We start from the raw sequence: 17,158 nt of genomic DNA, 5'->3' as shown, positions 1-17,158 counted from the left end.
AGCCTTTCAACTACGCTTTGAAAATTAAGTTGAATTCCCATTCTCATTTCCATCCCTCTTCTCTGAAAATTGTTGTCATTCTCAAGTCATGATTTCTCTTCCTTTGAACTAAAATTGGACCTATTGGTACCATTTTATTAGCTCTGAGTTTTATTCTGCTTATAGTTCTTAGATAATCTCCTTGAAATATTGTATTGGCCTCTATCTGTGCATTAGTCTTTCTTCCCACGTTCTATTGACTATTAAACTGATTTGAATCTACATTCTTTGTCTTTTATTTATTTTATCTATTTATTACCCATGTCTCTTGTCATGTATCTAAAACTTCTAAACTATCATGAACAAGTATATTATCTTGATTTTAATTCATACTATGTTTGGAATTCTAATATGATTTGTACCTGGGAGTCTAGTTGCTTACTGCATTTAATCACTGGCCTGGGGATGTTTCAGATAGGTGATTCTGACACATGACACTCCATTCTAGGCTGTCTCTACCCTGGTTCTTCCCTTCCCCTGCCCCTTTATCAACCCTTTATCAATAACAATTAAGACAACAGAAACTGAACCAACAATGATGTACAAGTAATCATTCTCATGTAGATATAATCAACATTTCCTAATCTACTACCCCAAAACCAGTTTACATATTTTTAGTTTCCAATAAAACAAAATTCAAGATGTTTATTGTCTTGTGACACATAAACATACATTCACATATACATATAACCTCACTCCCATTTAGATAGTTTTTGCATATATTTAGTTATTATTTATTAGTCACTTTATATTCTGATCCCGGCCCCCTTCCTCCTCCAGCTACCAGCCCCTTTCCCTCTGCTTTGCTTATAGTGAGGGAAATCCTCCCCATCAACCTATCCAGGAACATCAACTCACTGCAAAACTAGGTGCATCCTTTCTCGCTGAGACCAAACAGGTGGGCCAGTTAGGGGAACAGGGTTCACAGGAGGCAGACAACAGAGTGAGGGATAGCCCTGCTCCAGTTGTTGGTGAACCCGCATGAAGACCAAGTTACACATCTGCTACATGTGTGGGTTACTTACATCCTGCCTAAGTATGCTTTTTGGTTGATGGTTCAGTCTCTGGGAGGCGCCAAGGGTTCAGGTTAGTTCACTCTGTTGATCGCCTTGTGCCCCTACCTGCTTCAGGTTCGTCAATCCTTCCCTCAAGGCTTCTACAACACTCCCTGAGAGCCATCTAATGATTGGCTGTGAGTCACTGTATCTGTTTCCATTGGCTGCTGGCTGAATCCTCCCATCTACAGGCAAAACAGGGTATCCTTAGTAGAATCAGGGATTGCTTCTTGCCCTGGGATGGTTCTCAACTGGGACCAATCGTTGGTTGGCCATTTCCTTAGAGTCAGCTCCATCCCTTTCCCTAAACATCGTGAAAGCAGGGCACATTTTTGTCAAAGGTATTGTAGATGGATTGCTGTCTTATTCCCTCCACTGGGAGTCCTGCATGGCTACAGGCGGTGACCACATCAGGCATCATATCTCTCTCACTGCTAGGAGTATCAGTTAGAGTCATTTAGCTAATTTAAAATAATTGAAATTATATTTTTCTTTGACAACATGGATCATACAAACACAGTAAAAAGGCAAACTGAGCATAAAACTATTTAATTTACTTTTGAGTAACTCATAGGTTAAATACTCTGAAACATAAAATAAATAATAATTGAATGAAAAAGAAGACATCTCAATCATGACAAAATTTGTAGGGTCACTTAAAATACATAATAATCACCCGACTTAATCAAAAGAGTTGGAATATTTCCCCTGTAGTTGAGGACAAATCAAAGATGTCATTTTCCATGGTTCCAGTTGACATAATTATCGAAATTATTGCTAGTTGAAATAGCATAATGAGGAAACACAGGGCATAAATATCAGATAGGTATGACAAAGCTCTACGATTTCCAAATGGTATAATTATATAAGTGAAAAAGTTGCAGACTGAATAAAAATCCTCTTAGCTTTGAAGTCAACCTAATTTTGGGAAATGAATAAACAGATAAATGCCTGTTGGGTTGCTACATGTGAATGATGAGTACTTGCGGCTGAAAGTAGACAACACAGATCTCTGTTAAGGGGGCCCTTTACCTTCACAGCATCCTTATCCGGATTAGAAGCAGTAATACAGTCTTATAAGAGCCTAACTACAAGAGAAAGTGGAACAAAGACCCATTGTTATTTCTGTTTATTTTTCCATACTTGCTGGCAACTCTTCTGTATTTTTGAATAGTCAATATAAAAGTTAAAAAAAATCACAGCTTCAGTGATCACTTTAAGAACATAAAGTCATTTGCATGACATGCATGATCAATTATCATCTTCCTGTCTACATTTACGGTCTTTTCTATGGTTTCTTGCTTCCTACTTTTCTTACCCAACACCACATAAAACAGAGTAAGTGGGCAGAAGTCTGCCCGTGATTAAGCGTTTCCCTCAGTTAAACAATTAGTCTTCCCTAATTGTCAATAGGTAGACGTCCTTGTCTTAAGGGACTGGGTCTTAAATGCCACATCTTGTAAGTATCCAATCCAATTTGATATTTCAGTTTTTTTATTTCCTCAGGCTTATTGGGTGTTTTTTTCTTTAGACTTATATTACATCATCTAGATCCCTATAACTTGGCAAATAGAGTCTGTCATTCTATAAACTTAGTGGGCAAGAAACATTTCTCATCTCTGGCCCAGTGCCTTCTGGGAAGAAGATGAAACGGAACTAACCCTATTGACATGTAAAATGCAGGGATAGTTTTACCTAATTCATTAAATATAAATTAACATTATTAAGTTAAAAAGAATATTGATGTGTTTAGGATAGCAATTGAAAACAAAAACAATTTTTCCAACTTGCACCATTCTTTTATACTAATTATCAACTTTATAACATCATCTGCTTATGGGAGAATGGTTTCCCAACCCCTTCCATATAGTAAAACTGACAGCTTTTCAAATTTTTTATGTGGAATGATGAAGTATGTGTGGAAAATACATCCTTACATATACTTCACTTCACATTTACATTTACAATAAATGATACAGTGTATATACTATATAAATAGTAGTTATTGGATTATTTAGAGAATGATGATAAGAACAGATCAAATTGTACAATATAGATATTTTATAATGTTTTGGTCCATGCTTATTTGAATTCTGAGACTCAGAACCCATGAATACAAAAGGCAATTGTATTTAGTCTTAGTTTAATTTAGTATATAAGAAATATTTTACGTAGGAAGCTGCATTTTTGTGTTTAAATACTAAAACTATAATGTTTACATAGCAAATATAATTTAATCAGATCATTGGCATAGTTTTTAGAGTGCTAATTTTTCTAAAAATATATGTATCTATCACTTAGCTTGATCAAAGTTTCATTTTTATGCTTATTGGACCATGTTATAAAGGTCTGATGTCCTAGTGAGTTGGTGTCTTGATATGTTGTTCTTCCATAGTGATGAATCCTGACTTAACAAAACTAATGCTCTAAAGCATAGGGAGATTCGGAGTTCATTATGGGAAAAAGCATCTAAAGTTCAAGACCCCATTCACAAACAAATCTCCATTCTATTGCGAATAGCACGCCATTTTATAGAAGAATAATGAATGAGCTCTTTTATTTCAACAAAGCAACTTAATAAACTCTAGAATTTAATTCAAATCTGTAAGTATATCAACTGATGGAAAATTTAAAATGAATGGTTAAAACTACTCTGGATGCTTAACTCCGAGATACAAGACCATTACATTCTTGAGAGAAGTCTCAACAGTGACGAACGCAATAGACATTTAATAAGGTTTTTTTCTCCCATAAGAGGACATACCATTCTATATCATTATGAAGACATAACTGAAATTGTCAGCTTCCTGGTGATTTCCATGTTCAAATGCATTAATATGTTTCTCATTAAAATGAACAATTAAAAAAAAAGCCCTTATATCAGTTTCTTCACTCAATTAGAGATGCTCTTAACTTCAGAGCCACCTCTCCAGAATCTAACCACCCCCTCTTAGTTACTCTTAGTTACTGACTTCAGTTTAAGGCTTGCTTCTGCATATTTGGTTATTCTTATGTTCATTGCTGCCACAGGTACTCACCCATGTGTTTGTTTTCTCCAAAAATATCTTCCTGGTCTTCACCAGATTACATTTCAGGTACACTACCTCAATGAGACCCTGTTTGATCTCCTGGATGAGAGTAAACCCCTTTGCACAGTAGTCCAGTGCCTTGTGCTCCATTGACTTGAGTCTCTGTTGCAGCCCCATTTATTTTCAGGATCTTCTAGAATGTTTGCTTGCTCCTTTCGCTCTCACTTGGATTAAGAGGGAAGAATCGTCAGTGTTCAACTTTAAAGTTTCTTTTTCACACTCATAAATTTTCAAATAAATACTTGTTAATGAGATGACTGAGTGAAAATATCAAACAAAAGTTGACTTAAAGGGTTTTTTTGTTGTTGTTTCTCAGATGAGAGGTATATAAATTTAACATATCTTTTCCATCAAGTGACTTCATGAATGGATTATTCAGATAGATTACATTTTTACAGGCAAAAGTTTATTCTTATTAGTTTATCTGAATATATTTGAAGACTCAGTTTTGTATCTAATAGTGAAAACAGATCTTCACAGTTGATCCATTTTCATAACCCTGAGAGGAACAAAATATTCAGAAGTCCTTTAGATGGCTAGTTTATTAATGAAATGTTGATTGAAACAGACCTAATTCCAGAACCATATGGATGGGGTCAGGGATTTTTTATGGTAGCTACTTAGCTTTCTTTCTGCACCTGTGATAAACTAAGGTAATCCATCTAAAAATAAATACAAAATTGGTATCCATTCCCCCAACAGAGAACTGTCTTGTCTGATCTCCATGGGAGAGGATGTGCCTTAACTGGCAGAGACTTGATGTATGTTGTGGCAAGGTGGGGGATACCCAGGGGTATTCCTCACTCTTAGAGGAGAAGAGGCAGGGGGTCTCATCCTATCAAAGGAGAAGAGGGTGGGTGGGGAAAGGGTGGGTCACAGTGAGGGAGCACTGGGGGACTGGGGATCAGGGTTATTTACAGCACTTGGAATTACTTTGTTAACAAATTAATTTGTTAATTAATTAACAAAAAGGGTATGAGCCCAATGACCAAACTTATGTTACAAGTCTGCCTCCCCCAAAGTTGTTTCCATCAATTCTTACTACAAGTTGAGCTTTTCACACCAGCATTTGAGAACACAACAGACATAATGATAACAATATTTTCATATAGGAACTTTGGTGCCTAAGCAACTCTAGTATCTTAGTGTCAGGCACAAAAAATGTGTTGTCACATGGTGAATATTTGCATATATGCTTCTTGGTCTCTCTCTGTCTTCCATTTATTGTTTGCCTACTCTTCCTGACTGCTATCTGCAGAATCAAGCCGAAGATTATTTCTCAAAGAGAAGGAGTTCTTGTAGAGCCTGCCTTTGCTTTTTAATGTTGTTGTGTACCAGCTGCAAATGTGTATCTTCTACACACACTTTGATTTCAGAATACAATGCACCCATGTGTCCTCAGTGACAGCAGCGTTGTTAAGCAAGGAGTCCGCTGAGTATTCCTAAGCTAAGTTATTACCTAGGTCCAGAGGATAGTATTAGTTATAGTTTTGATTCAATCTATCATGAGATTAAAGCCATAAGCTAGATGGAACACTTGATTTTGACAGAACTATTGTTCCAATATAATAAAAAAATTGAGCCTTCAAAAAGCAGAAGATATAGTTCAGTTGGTAGATTACTTGTCTAGCATGAATAAAGCCCTGGGTTGCATCCTTAGCACCACGTAGAGGCATGATCTTAGGACACAGATATCTAGGACATTCAAGGTCATTCTCAACTTCATAGAAAGTTTGAGGCCAGCCTGGGCTACCTGAATCCATCTTATAAGCATATGAACAAACAAACATGAAACCTGAAAAGCTGCAATTCATAAAACGTCCACTCTTGCTTTGCTTACACTTTCACAGTACAGATCTGGTAGGAGCAAGTGTTTCTTAGACGTTCTTCAATATTCTCCTCAGGCCAACTAGGGTGGATGGTTAATAATTCAATAATTGATTTAAAAGGATTGCCTTTAAGAAGTCAAAGACTTAACGTTCTGAATTATGCTGCAGAAACATGGTCACTTGTCTGGGAATTTTAACACTTGCCTTTATTTACCAATATGACTCTGGGTCAATACAACATTTTAGGGATGCATTTCTTATATATGAAAGGAGAAAGTTGACACACTCTCCATTTTCCATTTCTGCCACTCATTTTTGAATCATTTCCATTTTTCAGAATAAAATTTATTACTTGGTATACACTATTTTAACTTTTATGCTTGGAATTCATATGAGTCGCTGGATTTCACTCTAGTTTCACTTTTAGAAATTATTGATGATGTTGTATTTATTGGAGAAACTGCACTTGCGTGTTAGCATCTGAATGGCAAGGGTCCTGGAGCTTCTTCATCTAGTCCGCTTCAGACCAGTGACTTACCTACTGAGCTTCAGATGAAAGATAGCTATCCCTTTGCATCACTTAACTGATCCATTCATATGAAGCATGTAGAATAATATGCAAATCATAAAAAATAGAGTTAATTTGGGGAAAGGTTTGTTCAAGTCATTACTCACAAATTAGAAAGTATTTTGCTCTGGAATAGAATACTAAAATTTCAACACAAACGACACTTTTTTCCTCTGCATTCCAGCTATTTATAAGATGTGGACTTTTAAGTATTCCGCATTTCTTCTTTCGAAGCTTGTTTGTCCTCACAACACAGGAGTGGTCACTGGAATACTGGAGGCAGCTCCCTTCGGAGCCCATTAACTTTCTTCTAAGCCAAGACTGAAGGGCCAGCACACTAGGCACCATTGTGATGCTAGCACCAAACTTTGAAGAGGAGCAGATGTGGAGGATATCCCAGGGGTCTCTCTCTGCTCAGGGATCTGTCCTTTATGAGGAGAGCTTTTGAGGGAAATAAGTCTGACTTTGAAGCTTTCAGCTGAGAGAAACAACAGTGATCATGGTTCACCACTACCCATATATTTTTAGCTTTCTACTTTTAGTATTCATGTCTGTTAGAGGACTTCCGGACACTAAGCTTGCTAACCTTTTATTGCATGGCTTTTTTTCCTGAACTGATACAAAGAATAGAGAGTTGAGGTAACCCTGCCTCCATTCTTTCTAGAAGTAGCATGAAAATGAGCTGTGTATTCTCCTGTATTGCATAGGATAACACTGGGGTAGCGTACGTGAGTACAACTTAAAACCTCAAAGGACTATCATGTGCATGTGAATGTGACAGTGTAAACATATTTTACACATGAGTACTTTATCAATACATTGTAAGTAATTATAATCGTATCAAAGGCAGATTTTAGGTTAGTTTCAAGTATGAAAATCTCATATTTGAGACTACTAAAGATGAGAAATACTTAGCAGTTGCCTTTGCAGATGACAAACTTACATAGCTGTCTCATCTCAGATGCATGCTCTGAGATGTCTGTGCTACCCTGGATTTATAGGTTTCGTGAGATTATGCTCTGCAGTGCTTTACAAAAAGTTCATTAGTAAGGTTTCTTAATTTACTCTTAAAAACAAAAAGAACAAAACCAAACCAAAAAAAAACCCCAAAACTGTAACTGTTACAAGAATGTGTAGGTATATTCTACTATGCGTTGTTTGAATTTTAACATATTTTCTCATTTTTTATTTCATTCTCATGGAATTTCACTTCCCTTTAAGATTCATAGCTGTTATGTAGCTAAGTAATAAACTTCATAAAGAACATATAGATATCCTGTTTTACAGATGTAATGGAAAATTCTTTTTCCGTTTTCCCTTTGTCCCAAATGTAGCATAGCAGCATCTACTTTAGAGTGTTTGTGGTGAGGAAAATGACTAGGTTATTACTGTGATTGGGTTTGTATAATTTGATCTTTGCAAATAAAAAAATACAAAGCAGATGCCAACATCTCTGAAATTCTTCAAATGGCAAGCATGGTGCAAAGATATTTATTTTTGAGTTATTTTTTTTATATATACCTGTGTGCTGTGTTAGATGAAGCAAGTGAGATGTGTCATAAGTCAATGGGCAGTGTTTACAGGGCCATATTGTGAACAACGTTGTTCTAGAGTCTGTGAAGGGGAAACAGAATAGGCATCAGATATGCTCCTTGCAGTACTGGGGCTGAAAATATAGCCAAAGAATTAAAATCGATCTGACAAATAGAAAGCAAGCAAATAAGGACAGCATCAAAATAAGAAATCCCTCATACAGTAGAAAAAGTGCAATGACAACAACAACAACAAAATCCCAGTCAACTTCAGGGAGCTACCAGCTATGGAAGCCATCCCATAATAGAATGGAAAGCTAGCTCTGATATCTGTCCATTAATTTTTAAGAGAACATTATGTCTTATAAAAGGGAATAGTTTATATACAGGAAAGTAAGGGGGAAAATCACTATTATTGATTGAATCTTGGGGAATCAGAACTCTTCTAACACTTGCTAGATATGAATTCACACTACAAATCTATAAAACAGGACTTGTTGAGTCTCTTACTTATAGTAATAAAAAACATGGGCCAGAGCCTGTTAAATAACTTTACTAGCGGCCTTGGGTGATGAAGTTAGGTTTTCAAGTCTACCTTCATTGTAGTACTCCCTTCTCCTCTCTGGGGACCTTTGGTAGTCTAGTAGCTGGTCAGAATAATACATTCAAGTTCAGTGTTAAGGAACAGGGTGACTGTGGGGATGTCAAGTGGGCAACGTTAGGAAGATAAAAAGGACATTGAATATAGCCTTTGATGATTTTAATTTGGAGAATTTGTAGGAAAGCATTTATCAAGTTCTGCAGGAAGAAGAAAGGCCGGTTGAGGAGAACATAATGTTTTTGGTTTGATCACTAGTTTCTTTATGCTATTCACATATCTGTCTGAAACTGGTGTCAATTTTGAAGCTGTGGAAAACTCAACAGCTAGCAGGCTTAATATTTTAATTCTCCAAGTTAATCAAGAATCTCATAGAAAAGAACATTAAGAAGGGAAGTTGGGTGAAGATTTGGAGGCTTAAGAAGGGAAAGCCATGTAAGTGTAAGAATTAGGAAATCTGAGAGACAGTAGGGGAAACCGAAAAGCAAAGTGCACTGAAGGACAGCGGGAAATAGGTCTCAACATAGATGTAGAACAGTATCACACGCTAGGCAGGTGAGACAGGATGGCTAAAGTGGGCTGCAGGGACTGGTGTGTCTGAGTGCCCTATCTGCATGTCAGATCCCATTGCGACTGGTGTGTCTGGAGTCACCTGTAGGACAAGGTTTACAGAGTTTTGAAGGCTTGAAGAGCTTGTTTTTTATGGAAAAATATGAGCAGGTTTGAGGTTTGTGGGCAGTGCTGGACATGGGGAAGGACTTTGGAATCATACACCCCCCGACAGTGAGTATACAGTGCTTCTTTGCTTGTGCTGAAGTCAGCTTGTGTGATTAGCAAGAAGCTATTTAACTTGTCTACTAATAGCACACAGTCAGTGATCACTGTGAATAAAAAAAAAACCTTAATGTTTCCCTCTAGTACACGGTAGCAGAGTGATTGAAAATCAATTAGCATGGACGAGCACAGGGGTAAGAACCATCCTACTAGAAGCTGTGCCGAGGAATAATGCTCTCTGTGACTACTGAGAATGCTAAATATGTCAGACCTCTAATTAGCTCAGCACCAGGCTTGCAGAGTTGCCAACTGCATGCGCTGTATCATTTACCTGACAATAACACTTCCAGAAGTAAGATTCTATTTTCTGGAGATACGTAGATGCTAATCACCTATATGGAGGCAATGGCGTCTTCACTGGGAATAGTCTCATTCTAAGACCCAGTGTGCTTAGTTTGGCAAAAGACAGGTAAAGAGCAAAATAAACAACAACAACTGAAATTAGACAGTTACGGTTATTCAGGGTACATTCATTTAGGACTACTCTAACAGTAGGCCGCAGACTGAGTAAATTTAAGAGTTTTATTTCTCACAGTTTTTTAAGGGTAAAGAATACCTATTGTTTGTTTGCAACATGGAATGTTGTACCCTACGGGCAGGGGATGGGAACTGTCCTCAAGTTGTAGAAGAATAGCTAGATGAGAGAACAAATCCACTCCTACAGATTGTGGATAGCAGTTATTCAATTCATGAAGGTGAATAGAGCTCCTGCCATCTAAATGTCTCTTTTAAGGCCCCTTCTTCCACAGTCTATAATAGGTATTAAAGTTCCAATATGTAGAAATTATTCATACCACATAGTACATGATGTACTTAACAGACATGAATGTCTCTCTCTCTCTCTCTCTCTCTCACACACACAAACACACACACACACACACACACACACACACACACACACACACACATGCTCTACCATTCCATGGGATATTTAATCCTAAAGCCCTCAGTGAATGCTGGAAGCCATGAGTAGTTCTGAGCCCTGTGTGTAAAATGTCTTTTCCTATAAGTCTATATCTCTGATAAAATTAAATTTTTTAGTGAATAAACCAAGAAATTACCAATTAGAAAACAGAAAGTCTGCATAAGCAAAATATATACAATGACAATATCAGCAGACATCCTGATGTGGAAATGGTTAACTGGATTGGGCTCTACCTCTAGACAAAAAAGTAAAAGCAACTAATGACTGCCTGGACAGGAGGATTAACCTCTCAGGGATGAATCCCCAGTCATTTAATAAAAAGTGTGGCCACCTCTGAAACCATGGAAAAGATCCTTAGCCATTAAAGATCTCTATCTGATCCTTTCATGTTTCAAAGAATAGAAAAAGACACAAGAAAATTTTATCTTTTCTCCATTTCCAGATTTTAAAATTAGTGTAAAGTCAAGTCTTGGCTGTGTGTGTGTGTGTGTGTGTGTGTGTGTACAAGCGTGTGTGTGTATATGTGTGTGTTTGGGTGTGTGTGTATCATATCATACACACACACACACACACATATATATATCTATATGTACACACATAACCAGTGTGTGTATATATTAGTGTATCAGCAATATATTTTCTGTTACGTATAAACAGCACGGAACAAATGCCATACGCTATTCTGCATTCTGACTTCTTCCATTAAATAGTGGATGTTGGAGATTTGCTTATGTTTTAGTAGGTATCAAGTTTAAATGTTGTGAGCCAAAACATTCATGCTCTGGTAATGGCATATGACATGAAGTAGAAACTTAACAAATGCCGTTGCCAGCCCCAGCACTATTCCAAAACAAACAAAGCAGTGCTCAGCAGCACCTGTCTGCTGAGATGAAATTCATACTGGCTGGCGCACAATGTTCTCTTCGCCTCAAAACCTCTGGAAAACATGCCTTTGGTGACATTCTCCAAAATAGTCTTCAAAAAGAAACTAGATGTATTTCTAAGCTTGCAAAACCACAGGCGAGCACTGCCCTGGACTCAAAAATGTTTCTATCAAAGCCCGAAAACCACAAGGAGGAATGATCTCCACCAACAAACTCGCATGGTTTGTAATAAAGGGCTTCACTTTGTTTAGAATTCACAGATTTAACTCGGATGTTTATCTTTCTCTTGATGAGGGCCTTTCTGTTCCACTTTCATTTTTCAAGGGTTTAGTATTGATAAATGTAATTATCATAATATTGATAATATTGATAATGTAAATATGCATGGAGTTGAATGGTTCCGTGCTTTTCTAACCAGAACCTTGTCATCTGTGGTCCATTAATAGTGGGCTGAGTGGTAGAAAATTATACAGTGAAGTTAATTTGGAATATGTATGTGAAATGTTGCTAACCACTTATAAGTCTAGCTAATAATAGTAACTGCTACTTTATAAAATTGATAATAAAAACTTACGTTGTGTGGGCTGGCGAGATGGATCAGGGGGAAGAGGTGTTTGTGTGGAATTCCGAGGATCTGAACTGGTTTGTGGGTAGAGGGAGAGAACTCACTCCTAAGGTTAGTCCTCTGATTTCCGCATGTGTCCTGCAGGATATACATGCCTATGCATTCTCTCTCTCTCTCTCTCTCTCTCTCTCTCTCTCTCTCTCTCTCTCTCTCTCTCCCACTGTGTGTGTGTGTGTGTGTGTGTGTGTGTTCTTTAAACAAACACATCATACATAAGATGTGTAATAAATGCAGGTGTAGAATCTCAGCATTACCAGTCATCGAGACAGAACCAATCATGCCCTACTACTTCAGAGAAGGTCATTCAAAGGTATACAGTTAAGAAGCAATGACATGGATTTGAGCATAGGTTTTACATCTTTTAAATGCTGATTTTTGCTGCATTTTGCTTTTGGTTTATTTTTGTTTGCTTTTCAAAATCACAACTTTAGAATTGTATTTTTAAATTGAGCGATTGCCTATTGCGAGTCACTGAAATGAGAGGTATGGAAATTGGGGTCATTTTAAGCATAGTGACTACATTATTTGGTGAATTTGAAAGGCATTTCAAAGGTCGTATTTTGTTTATATGCACATCTTTGTCTATGTGCATGCTTATGCCGAAGGGCAGGAGGAACGAATAACCAATAAAATCAACAAGGTATTGATGTCACGTTTATTTAACGTTCATAAAGAAACATGCTCCTGGAATTTGCTTCAGTGTGTTTTGAAACAATCCAGTGGCAATAAACTGACAGCATTAATAGTCCTGTATGCCTTCAATTTACTGTGCACAAACCCTGTAGCATTGACTATCTGATTATTTATAAGCCTGTATGCATACTTCTGCATTATTTTTGTCACATTTTAAGTTATACATGAGTGTAGGGCCTTCCCTAGATTTTTACAAAATATTGTCCATATCTAAATAACCCAGAGTGCATGCTCAATAAATGTTCATTAAGTCTATGACTAATCTAACACAATTTATTTTTATAATATCTAGGTGTTTTATGATCTAATGAAATGTCTAGCCAGGTTCTGCCTGATATTAACAAAAGTATTTACTCAGGTATTACTAATTACTTATTAGTAAATAATGATTATTACTAATTATTATTTACTAATAAATTACTAGTATTTATTAGTAAATACTAGTAAAAGTATTTACTCAGTTATCACACTGTTTTATGGAAAATATTTTCTTTGGCGTTATTTTCTTCTAATCAGTCTTGGGATTATATAGAAATTATTTGGAAAAATAAATAAAATATATTTTTCAGTAATTTTAAAATAGGAAAATGTTTTTATAATATTTAATTTTCTTCTGGAAAATGGGGAGAAAAATAATCAAAAGAACAGAAATGTTCTAGTGCAATTAGTGAACAATGAATTATGAGACTTAATATGTCACTTCAAAGACTCCCGGTAATAACTCTGCATATGGTTTTTCCAGTCCAATGCTGAGTAAATGTAATATTGGTATATATTTATTTGACACATCATCAGAATTGTAACATAGTCATAGTCCCATATTATTCATAAAATATTTGAGTAACATTTCTAATATTTAGTGTATCATTTTGTTATTACCAGCTGTGACTAGCTGAAGGGATTATAAAGGACTCAAAGCACATCTTGTGTGAAGATAGTCCCATATGGCAGACTACGTTCATTGTGACATGCCTTCTCTTCGCTGACATAAATACAAGTGCCAAGTTTGACTCCATATCATTTTCTTCTGACCCTGTCAGGCAGTGAGATTCTATTTCAACTGACCATAGACAGTTTCTTTAGAGGTAGTTACACAATTTTAAGAGTTCGTCTTGGTATTGTTGACTTATCAAGCAAATATTGACAGAGTTGTTTGTCCTTACTTAGTGGGCAAGAATATAAGAAGATGACAGGGGAATTCAATTGCATAAGACTTATTTTATAAATCATTTTTTAGGTGGGTAAAGTCAGGTTTTTCCAAATCACTATCCAGTGCCCACAAGATTGATTGATGCTTATGATACTTTGAAGACATGTAAATCGAGAGCAGTCACCTCACTTTATGAGAAAGAATAAAGTTGTAATATCATTCCTGACCGATGGTCTTACAGCTTCAATATTTATCTCACATTATGTGCATGCATTGCGGGCCTGTAACAGACAGCTTGCTTTAGCAGTCGAATTTACTGATCCATATAGAGGGGCGATGATGTAAATGGAAATTGATTCTAGAATTCATTACAGTGAATTTCTAGTTGTAATAGATGGTATTTAAATTTCAAGAGTGAAAGCATTAGAGTCCCATAAGAGGCCTAAAAGGTTATTCCATTTAAAGAGAAGAAATATAGTTACATTAAAGAACATTAATGGTGATTATTTAAAAACAGAAACAAAAAAAACCTCTCAGCCCTAATCATGTCTTATCAAATACCTTTTGAAATAAAAACTGAACCTAAATTACTATCCAGTTATGACATTCCCTCAAATTGATTGTCTTAGTTACTTTTGTATTGCCATGATAGTATACCATAATCAAGGCAAGTTACAGAATAAAAGTTCATTTGGGGCTTACAGTTTCAGAGGGTTAGGCTCCATGATCATTCTTGTGGGGAGCATGGCAGGCAGGAAGGTAGGCATGTTGCTGGAGCAGTACTGGAGAACTCACAACTTGAACTATAACCACAAAGCAGAGAGAGCTAACTGTGTACGTCATGGGCTTTTGAAAGCACAAAACCCTTCCCCAGGGGCACACCTCCTCCGACAAAGCCATACCTCCCAGTCTGTCCCAAAGAGTTCCACCCACTGAAGGTCAAGTCCTAAACTACAGGATCCTATTGGGTTCATTCTTATTCAAACCACCACACTGGTTGTCAGTCCTTTTCTCATTCTCTTGTTTGAAGAGATTTCTCAGTTTGCTGTAAGCAAATTCCTCTGCCTGCCTTAGTTTAGACTTTACCATGAGAGTTTTCTAGAACCAAAGATCCATGGGAAGCTTAGAGGAGATTTGATCAGTGGAGCTCAGCAAATATTATGTAAGGTCCCCCATCTTTCAGAAGTGTCTTATGTATTCCGGCATATTCAAGGAAGCAAAAATGAGCTAAGATAATTGTTTTCTGTTGTTTATTTTAATCCGTGTCTAATATGTTTTACTGTGTAAGGTGTATACACTTTTATTCAACATACATTACTAGTCTAGGCACCTTGGTCTAAGAACAGGAGGTCTAGCAATGACAAGAGGAGACGGACAAATGACAGCATAGGGATGAGTCAAGACTTATGGACACTCAAAGTAGCTGGGAAATTACTGGTCTATTCTTTAAATCTTTCCTGCTTGTTTTTTAAAAGAGCATCTACCAAAATATATTGTGTTTTCGAGTTACATAATTTCCAGCATCGCTATGTTTTTATGCATTATCCTTCAGTTGATATATATGAATATGTGTGTGTGTAACAGAGAATGAGAAAAGAACTGACAACCAGTGTGGTGGTTTGAATAAGAATGAACCCAATAGGATCCTGTAGTTTAGGACTTGACCTTCAGTGGGTGGAACTCTTTGAGACAGACTGGGAGGTATGGATATATAACATGTGTGGATATATAACATATAACACATAACACATAACACATAACACATAACGTAACACATAGCACATAACATATAACACATTACACGTAACATAACACATAACACATAACATATAACATATAACATATAACATATAATATATATATAGTCATTTTTAAGACCAAAAGCATGCAGAGTTTTTAATTTATAGAGGTTTCTTTCCTCAGAGTCAGAACTTTAATTGGGAAGGCACAGGAATCCTTGTGATTTAAAATTTTTTCTAAAGAATTGCACTCATCACTTTTAATGTTGGAAATTATAAATGCATTAACATCGAGAAAACAATATTTCTTATTTAGTCTACAGCAGAAAATTCAATCCATATAATATTTAAAAATATGAATATATAAATAAATATATAATATATAAGGAAATACATAAGTGTTTAATTATATAAATATATTATTTATACATAATAAGATATTAATTATAATATAATTATATATTATATGTAATTATTTGTGTTGTTTATATTCAGACATATAGTTAAATATATAATATATAATAGACATATATAACATATAATATACATACTGTAAATATATAATTTATTGACATAGAGAAGATTCTATCATGTTTCTATTTTCAATGTGATACATACTTCCAAATCGTTATCTTTCAAAAAACTGAAAAAAATTAATTTCAATTTAAAAGCTCCCAAAATCCTGAAAGGGAGAAAATAACCTGGGTTTTTTTCACTTAGTTTTAAATTATGACAGAAAAAAGTAATGCTGTAGAATTAAAATTGGTCGAGAAGCTACGTTTGTTAATATTGCTGCGTTAAATGTGTATGTATAGAACTGTCGCTGAAATATAAGACATTTAACCAGTGACATTTTAAATGAATCTCATCACAGGGGAAACCTGTGGGAACACCGGATGCTGGCGCTTATTTCCGTGTGCTCGCAGAGCATGGAGTGGCTGCCTTGTTTACAGCACCAACCGCAATTAGAGCCATCCGTCAACAGGACCCTGGGGCAGCCTTGGGGAAGCAGTACTCTCTGACAAGGTGAAGTAGAGATGCACAGGACAAATTCCATTAGAAACAGCAGTAAAAACGTAACTACAGTCAAAATACAACTGAGCAATGTTTTTCGGTTCTGTAGTACCTCCATAGAAAGAGTAAAATATTCACAAGATTGTTAAGAATGACTCTGTGTATGTAACTCAGATGGTTGGATAACTTCCCATATTTTTAAGTACTATAGTCCTGTTTGTTTCAATTCAACTCAAACAAGAACACCTTCCTTCTTTCCTTCGTTCGTTCCTTCGTTCGTTCGTTCGTTCCTTCCTCCCTTCTTTCTTTCCTCCTTTCCTTCCTTCCTTCTTTCCTTCCTTCCTTCCTTCCTTCCTTCCTCCTTCCTTGCTTCCTTCCTTCCTTCCTTTCCTTTCCTTTTTCCTTCCCTCTCTCTTTTTTTCTTTTTCAGGTGACTCTGCTTATCTTTTAATTAAGAGCAAAATTCTGATTATGATTTCAGATACCTGCTATTTCAGAACTTAACTGTCTTCTAGAAATAGTATTATAAGCATGTCTTAAATGAAGAGATATTTTACCTGAATGCACATAGACATAATATTATC

The 17,158-nt window shown here is 36.1% G+C and overlaps 1 protein-coding gene across 5 annotated transcripts in view; it reads left to right on the top strand.

Annotated features, from left to right (window-relative positions):
- Positions 1-17,158, top strand: part of Acss3 (acyl-CoA synthetase short-chain family member 3) — a 208,983-nt gene that overhangs the window by 105,224 nt on the left and 86,601 nt on the right. For all 5 annotated transcript variants that reach the window (NM_001414941.1, XM_039079107.2, XM_006241303.5 and 2 more), the window contains exon 8: positions 16,435-16,586. In NM_001414941.1, the coding sequence (NP_001401870.1) occupies positions 16,435-16,586 (152 nt within the window). The remainder of the gene's footprint in view (positions 1-16,434; positions 16,587-17,158) is intronic.

This window comes from Rattus norvegicus, chromosome 7 (assembly GCF_036323735.1).
Source record: "Rattus norvegicus strain BN/NHsdMcwi chromosome 7, GRCr8, whole genome shotgun sequence".
In the NCBI taxonomy this organism is placed as follows: Eukaryota; Metazoa; Chordata; class Mammalia; order Rodentia; family Muridae; genus Rattus; species Rattus norvegicus.
The sequence above is the reverse complement of the archived record's forward strand: the minus strand, read 5'-3'. Positions and strand labels throughout refer to the sequence as shown.